General features: G+C 39.6%; 1 protein-coding gene across 1 annotated transcript; it reads left to right on the top strand.

Annotated features, from left to right (window-relative positions):
* The first annotated feature begins 105 nt into the window (after positions 1-105).
* Positions 106-4,673, top strand: LOC139371077 (GTP-binding protein Rheb-like). The gene is made up of 8 exons (XM_071111127.1): positions 106-534; positions 1,025-1,096; positions 1,515-1,582; positions 1,831-1,913; positions 2,236-2,292; positions 2,398-2,445; positions 2,671-2,752; positions 2,858-4,673. Exons 1-8 carry the CDS (start codon positions 483-485, stop codon positions 2,948-2,950), a joined length of 555 nt encoding a protein of 184 aa, XP_070967228.1. The 5' UTR covers positions 106-482; the 3' UTR covers positions 2,951-4,673.
* The last annotated feature ends 3,822 nt before the right edge of the window (positions 4,674-8,495 follow it).

Raw genomic sequence — 8,495 nt, forward strand, 5'->3', positions numbered from 1 at the left:
AAGACCAAAAGGCAAATTTTTGTTTTCATGAATGACGATATATTTACTTTGTGGCTGTTGTAACGAGTGGAAACCCAATGGCACCCTCATGTCAAGCTCTGACGTGTGTCTTTTTACGACGGTGTGCTTGTCCAGTTTCCGACAGTGTGACTCGCAAAGCGTAACCGCTGTGAATAAGCTGTTTTAGTTTCCTGTTTTACATTCTAAAAACTAATCTTTAGATAATTTCAAACTAATTATCAACAAACATAACTGTACCGAAAACCGATATATTGCAATTATCAGTCGAAATACGTGTTCAACCAGCTTCAGTTCTGAAGTTGCAACTCGAGGCCCCTGCGGAGTGTTAGCTCTAGCGGCACTGTAAAGTTTGTTGTTGTCACGTGACGTGATACGAATGTGGCGATAAAGTTTTTGTTTCGTTATTAAAACTGCCATACATTTCAACATTGGCTATCTATTGAAGTAACCATTTTAACACAATGCCTCAACCAAAATACAGGAAGATTGCTGTGATTGGGTACAGATCTGTAGGTGAGTCAAATAAGAAGCTAGCTAACTAACGCGTTAGCCAGCTTTTGTTTTTGTTTGCATAGCTACGCTATTGCTAGCTAAGCTAGCAAATGTTAGCTAGTTAATACCAAAACACAATACCATAGTTGTGTAACTTAATTGTGTACATGTTTGTATAGAAGTTGTCGACAAATACGAAACGTTGTCGTTGATATCATTATTTCTATTCACCATGCCAAAGTTGTGTGCTAACTTTGCCACAATGGCTGCCAAGTAACTAGTTCCTCGATGTGGCACTGTCTCGCATCTACCTCACACTCTACTTACAGTTAGATATTTGCATTGTGAAATATCTCCTGTCACCGCAAACGTTAGGCAATTACAATTTATAACAGTTGTTCAGAGTCCGATAACTTTCAGTTTCTTACTTAACAAATGGTAATTTTCTATGATTTTGGAAATTGTTGCTCATCGGCCACCACAACAATACATTATTTCTTTACTTCTACAGGAAAGTCTTCTCTCACAATACAGTTCGTGGAAGGACAGTTCGTAGATTCATATGACCCTACCATTGAAAACAGTAAGTATTTTTGATTTATTTTATATAAATGTGTTGGATCAGTTTTGTTTATCTAATTGCACCCATTGTAAGGTGCCGTTGAGGATCAAATAATATGCATAGATGAAAATAAGTTATAGGTGGTTGTATCCAGAATGTATTCTCATTTCATGACCATGTTATATCCAGCAATTACCGTTTTCTCCTGTATGTTGCCTGTGATGTAGGACTATTCAGTTGCTAAACATTTAGCAACTGAAACCTTTTATTGTTTACCCTAGGGACCTACCACAATTTGTCCAATAGAAACTTGTTTTCGTTGCCGAACGTTGTACGTTTAGGATAAACGGCTTCTGTTACAAAACATTTTGCAACGGAATCTGACTAATGAATACACCACTGGCTTGGGCTTGACCACTGTCTCTTCATCTGTTTCCAGCCTTCAACAAAATGGTGTCTGTCAACGGTCAAGACTTCAATCTTCAATTGGTCGATACTGCGGGTCAGGTATGTATGCTTTACATTGTACTACATTACTCATTTTATTTATTTACCCCAGTTTCTGAAATAAAAACACTATATACATACTAAAATGTAACCACCTGCTGGGTTCCCGGTGATCAGTGGCAGTTTGCGCCGATGAAATGTAGAATTGTTGGGGTATTGACTAAAAACAATGGTCGATATTTATTTCAGAAGCACTTGTCTGTTGTTTTTGTTTTCAATCTAACCGATTGCTCCCCTTATCGCTACAGGACGAGTACTCTATTTTCCCTCAGTCTCATTCAATGGACATCCATGGTTATGTCTTGGTCTACGCAGTGACTTCCATGAAAAGGTGAGTAGTCACAGGTACATTTCATTCTGGGTTTATCCATCAGAGATCGTGTTCAATAGTCACTTGTATAGGGTTGCAGGTGTGATTGCAGGGTACAGTGAAAATCTTATGGTCCAAGCTCCGACATGCAGGATGAAGTGAAATAAAATAATGAAAATGGTCGTAAAAAAATAACAATAGAAATAGCACAATATACATCATAACGGTAGTAGGGGGGAACATCTTTGCCCTTGTGACTACTGTGTGTATAGATGGTTGTCTGTGCATCAATGCACACATGGACCCTAGTAACCTGTCTCTTTTTGTCTTTCACTTTTTGCAGTTTTGAAGTTGTTCAGGTTCTTCATGACAAGCTTCTAGATATGGTTGGGAAAATACAGTAAGTTAAGCAAAATTATGAAAGGTTTAATGCTGCTTTTGATGATTTTGTGTCTTAAAACTTTTGTTTTTCATGTAAGAAATATCAATGGATGTTTTCTTTTAGGGTGCCAACTGTTCTTGTTGGGAACAAAAAAGATCTCCACATGGAAAGGTAAACTTACTTGAGCTGAATAAAGGTGGAGAGCAATGGTGCTCCCACTCACATGCATGGCTGGTACAGTATGTGTAGAACCATGACACTATCTGATATATGGTTTCACCTTGGTTATCCAACCAAGGCCTTGGACCTTGTGACTATAGAGGTACATAAGTGCCCCCTGAAGATACTGTATGTGATATCATTACATCATGCTCAGTGTGTCCTTTTTCCCCTCAGGGTGATCAAGCCAGAAGAAGGGAAGAAGCTGGCCGACTCATGGGGAGCAGCATTCATGGAGTCTTCTGCCAAGGAGAACGAGGTAGACAAATATATATTTTCTGTAGACAGAGCTACTCACCAAAATGGTGTGTTTATTCAAAATAATTAAGGTATTTATTGATTTGTTTTCATCTCTGCATTGCAGACCGCTGTAGAGTTATTCAAGCGGATCATTCTGGAGATGGAAAGGGCGGATGGGAACGTTGCCTCAGAAGATAAGAAGTGTGCTGTGATGTAAGAGTGTCTAACCAGGACAGCAGTAAGCTCATTGGCCGAAACCAGGAGACACATCACCACCAGCCTGCCAATCATGACCTCCCCAGCACCAAGGAGCTGCAGTCGCAATGTGGCCATTTATAATTCAATAGTGTTTTGCAAAGGCAGCCAATCACACTCAAGACTGACAAAGGAGAACTCTGAGAGGTGTCACACAAGGGTTTCACTGTCAGTTTTACTGAACTCTGTCAAGTTTGGTTGGCTTAAACCAAACCCCATGAAAAACAAAACATATGAAAATGCCAAATGTAATGTATGAGCCACAAACTCAAACTTTACACACAAAAAACGTCTCCCTGATAATCTGATAATTGCAATCAACTAGCTAGCCATGCATCAACAGATAGAGCAGTGACTGGCCAGTGTCCCTGACTCTCACTGGCTAGCTTCACCTTGTACACCTCGACTCCTTTTCTCAGGTCATCTGTATACTTCAATGAATACACCGGCCATGGCAGAGAGCCACAGTTCACATTGCTGTTGTAGCAACATTGGAAAGTTGCTATGATTTACAACTGATTCATGTCTTAGTTACAGTATCTTGGAATGAGTTTTCTTTCACACAATACGTGTGTTGCGGAAATACATTTCCTCTTGCATTGGTCTTGGCTAACATTGTTTCACTGTAAAACTTTCAGCAAGTCAACTTCAGGTTACACTTCATCCTTGAACTGTAAATCATGTCTTTTAGAAAACAACAATTTTTATTTTCTAGAATACATTTTGATGTTCTTCAGCACTTCTGGTTGGCAGATTGGTCCTCGCTCCCTTCCTCTCTGTGATTTATCTGTCATCTGACCTTAATAATTAAGCTGTAATTATCCAGTAGATGAGGCACCCTTGAATGAAGTTTCAGATTAGAAGAGTGGAAGGGATCAGTTATATTTAAAAGTTGTGGCCTTTTGATCCCAGAGAACTAGAATCCTATACACAGGTTCGATAGTGTTGTTGGTTATATCCTGAGATAATACAAGTTTGTTTATTCAGCAGCATATTTAATAAAATGTCTGCATATAATTAGACAATAATTAAGAATATTATGGACTTGCAGTTTTTGCATTCACTGATAATTCCTTACCACTGTGGACTGCAAACCAGTTCATGGGGACCACAGGATCTGCTGGTTTAGTTTTGGGGTTTTGATTCCAGAAGTGATGTTGGCTTGCTCAAGCTCAATAAGGACGCTGTATGACCCATTAAGACTTATACATTTAGTATTGAGTCAGGGAATAGCAGCGGTCACACAGTGCTCACCATAACCTGATTTGCGTGTCCACTTTAGCCTTACAAACAGAAGATCAATTAGAAGCCAATGGTTTTTACTGACATTACTTTCATTTATCCACCCTCTAGTATCTATTATTTGTTATTTTGATGTTTTTTGGGGATAGAGTGCTTCTCTTTGAGTAAGTAGTAGGTTGATTGATTGATAGGTGATTGATGGTCAAAGAGAAGCTGGTGATGCTGTGTCTTGTGCCTTACCTTACCCTTCAATACCCCCTTTATTCAACCCACCTGCTTCCCTACCTGACTCAAGGTGCTCTAGTTTTTTTTCCTGTTGCCTTGATCCAATGGGCAAAAACCAGGTGGTGTTGTGCAACCAATATCCCCACGGTCAATGTTAACTCAGAAATCTTGCTGTAAACAGTTTTGTATATATAAATAAATCCTTTACTCCATTAAAAGTCTATTTTTTGATTGATTAGTTGTGCTGTAGATGCTCAATAACTATCTGTGGCTAAGAATAAGAATTCCACAAGTCTCTCAGGAAATTAGTAATTATTTGTTTGACAAAACCGAGCAAAGACTAATTATGATGCTAACAATTATGTAATTGTCCCTGTACTAAACCTAAACTATCATAAAGCGCAATAGTAATGGCGTCTTTTTGTAGGCACTAACTCCACCATGGCTTGTTGGCCAAAGCTTATGGCGAAATTAATGGATTTTTTTTTTTGGATCAACACTGAAAATAAGGTCTCTGCTAAACAGGCTTAGGAGATCTTATATGTTTTGTTCTATGAGATCATCTTCATCAGCAAATGTCACTTTTTGGAATTTTGAAGCATTTATATCAAAAAAGCACTTAAAGGCTTCATAATTCATAAAGGTCATGTTAACTGACATCATCTCAGAACAAAATGTAAAAGATCACCTAAGCCTGTGTTAACCTCAGACCATATTTTTGGCTTTTATACCAAAACCCAATTCTTTCCCTATAAGAATGATGGCTGAAGGAACCAGAGGTAAATCACTTCCAGTTTTAGGACTACAAGTTGGCGCGCACCTTGATGGTCTTTATGGAGGATTGTCAACTATGGCATAAGGGGACGACGAGTGGATAAGAGGCAATCCGTAATTTTGATTAAGACATTCATGAGTGAGCTAGGATTGACGTAGTCAATATAACTCTATAGCACTTTTGAAATGTACAGGGACAGACTTCAGAACATTCTAGTAAAAATTCCCTGTCTTAGGTCAGTTAGGATCACCATTTTATTTTAAGAATGTGAAATGTTAGAGTTATTTATTTCAGCTTTTATTTCTTTCATCACATTCTCAGTGGCTCAGAAGTATTTGGTATTTGGTAGCATTGTCTTTAAATTGTTTAACGTGGGTCAAATGTTTCAGGTAGCCTTCCACAAGCTTCCCACAATAAGTTGGGTGAATTTTGGCCCATTCCTCCTGACGGAGCTGGTGTAACTGAATCAGGTTTGTAGGACTCCTTGCTCGCACATATTTTTTCATTTCTGCCCATACATTATCTATATGATTGAGATCAGAGCTTTGTGATGGCCACTCCAATACCTTGACTTGATTTTCCTTAAGCCATTTTCCCACAACTTTGGAAGTATGCTTGGGGTCATTGTCCTTTTGGAAGATCCATTTGCAACCAAACTTTAACTTCCTGACTGATGTCTTGAGATGTTGCTTCAATATATCCACATAATTTTCCATCCATATAATTTTTCTACCTCATGATACCATCTATTTTGTGATGTGTACCAGTCCCTCCTGCAGCAAGCACCCCCAGAACATGATGCTGCCACCCCCGTGCTTCACGGTTGGGATGGTGTTCTTCGGCTTGCAAGCTTCCCGCTTTTTCCGCCAAACATAACGATGGCCATTATGGCCAAACAGTTCTATTTTTGTTTCATCAGACCAGAGGACATTTCTCAAAATAGCACAGTCTTTGTCCCAATGTGCAGTTGCAAACCATAGTTTGGCTTTAATATGCCGGTTTTGGAGTAGTGACTTCATCCTTGCTGAGCGGCCTTTCAGGTTATGTCAATATAGGAATTGTTTTACTGTGGATATAGATAATTTTGTACCTGTTTCCTCCAGCATCGTCACAAGGTCCTTTGCTGTTGTTATGGGATTGATTTGTACTTTTCGCACCAACGTACGTTCATCTCTAGGAGACAGAACATGTCTCCTTCCTGAACGGTATGACGGCTGCGTGGTCCCATGGTGTTTATTCTTGGGTACTATTGTTTGTACAGATGAACGTGGTACTTTCAGGCATTTGGAAATTGCTCCCAATGATGAACCAGACTTGTGGAGGTCTACAATTGAGGTTTTGGCTGATTTATTTTGATTTTCCCATGATGTCAAGCAAAGAGGCACTGAGTTTGAAGGTAGGCCTTGAAATATATCAACAGGTCCACCTCCAATTGACTCAAATGATGTCAATTAGCCTATCAGAAGTTTCTAAAGCTATGACATCTTTTTCTGGAATTTTCCAAGCTGTTTAAAGGCACAGTCAACTTAGTGTATGTACATTTCTGACCCACTGGAATTGTGATACAGTGAATTTTAAGTGAAATAATCTGTCTGTAAACAATTGTTGGAAAAATTACTTGTGTAATGCACAAAGTAGATGTCCTAACCGACTTGCCAAAATTCTAGTTTGTTATTAACAAGAAATTTGTGGAGTGGTGAAAAACAAGTTTTAAGGACTCCACCTAACTGTATGTAAACTTCTGACTTCAACTGTAAGCAGACAACGAAAGCTCTTACAATATTCAATGATGACATTTCTCTAAAACAGGCTATAGGCTACATGTGCACCTCCAAGTCAGAACAGGAGGCTAAATTATTAGAGTGAGGCACATGGGCTACTAACAGCTTACTACACAACATACACTTAGTATTACTTTCTTAGCTACAGTATACATATCTCCCTGGCATATTACATAATTTATGCAGCAGCATACAATACATTTGTGGACTCACATTGCTGTGCTGTGCTCACTTGAACAGGAAGTTAGCGCGGCGGTCCTTGGGCAAATTTTGTCATCAAACTTTGTCATCAAAGTCTGGCTTTCTCTGGATTTATGGTGCTTTCAAGACAACTGCGAGCTCTAAGAAAAAACAAGGTCAAATCATGATGATGTCAGTGATCTTCAGGTCGGAGCTCTAGAAAGAGGCCCGAGTTCCCGACTTGCAATTCTGAGATGGATGACCGTTCAAAATGTATTTTCCCAGTCGGAGCTCGTTCCTAACTCACTGAAGTCAGAGATTTCCCAGTTCCGAGTTTCCAGTTGTTTTGAGCGTGGCTGAAGTCATGCTGGATTGACAGCATGGCCAATGTTGAATGTTTATCCTTTTAAGCTTGGAAAAGAGACCCTTAATGCCAGAATTCGACCACACACCCACTACACTGAATAGCAGGCATTGTAATGCTTGCAGTTAGCCACTGATTCCTTCCAAACAACTTATTGTTGAATTTGCAATTTCCAACTTGTTGTGTCCAATGGCCGATGAGCACCGGTACGTTTTATCTATAATTTCTCTTCATCATTTCCCTTCATTTGAAAAGGATTTCCCAGTAGATTGTCAACTTGATTCATGATGATGACTGCTAGCTTGCTAGCTAAGATTTTGAAAGTATGATGTTGACATGATCAGCCCAATCAAAGCTACGGTAGATATAATGTGATTTGACGTCATTTTATCTATGGCCAATGATCTTGAGCCTTCATGGATGGGCACTTCTAATGTAACTATGGCAGCACCCAAGGGGCTTGAATTTTCTAGCTCTACCCGTAGATTTTGCGGTGACGTACTGTCCCCGTGAGTGACAGAGCACAGAGCAAATCACAACGCAACTAGAGATCATTACCAACCCCTACACGCTGTATTTTCCGTTGGCTGCCCCACCACCACAGAAAGCACTGAGCTAGTCTGAAACACCTGCCTTTTGGAGCTGCCTTACTCAAGAAAGCAAAAATCAGACCATGTTTGTATGCCGCTTCATTAACCCAATCATTTATTTTTGTTTTTACATTGTTTGCAAACTGATATGTGACATGTATAAATACCAAAATAACATTGCAAAACAGGTGGGGCTCAAAATGGCGGGTCGCCATTCGCCACAGTTCCCTGCACATACGCCCAATCCCGCTCCTTACCCTAAACTCCCAACCTTACCATCTCCATACACTGATACGTCACACTCTTTCCCTTCTTTGAGCCCACCCCTCTCTTTACTCATGTTTTGTTTA

The sequence above is a fragment of the Oncorhynchus clarkii genome, chromosome 17 (genome assembly GCF_045791955.1).
Source record: "Oncorhynchus clarkii lewisi isolate Uvic-CL-2024 chromosome 17, UVic_Ocla_1.0, whole genome shotgun sequence".
NCBI lineage: Eukaryota > Metazoa > Chordata > Actinopteri > Salmoniformes > Salmonidae > Oncorhynchus > Oncorhynchus clarkii.

Bases quoted from the DNA above. Each gene is read 5' to 3' on its own strand.
- LOC139371077 (XM_071111127.1), top strand. From the start codon at position 483: ATGCCTCAACCAAAATACAGGAAGATTGCTGTGATTGGGTACAGATCT. The intron at 1,097-1,514 runs GTAAGTATTTTT...ATCTGTTTCCAG, and splicing joins TGACCCTACCATTGAAAACA to CCTTCAACAAAATGGTGTCT. The intron at 2,753-2,857 runs GTAGACAAATAT...TCTGCATTGCAG, and splicing joins CTTCTGCCAAGGAGAACGAG to ACCGCTGTAGAGTTATTCAA.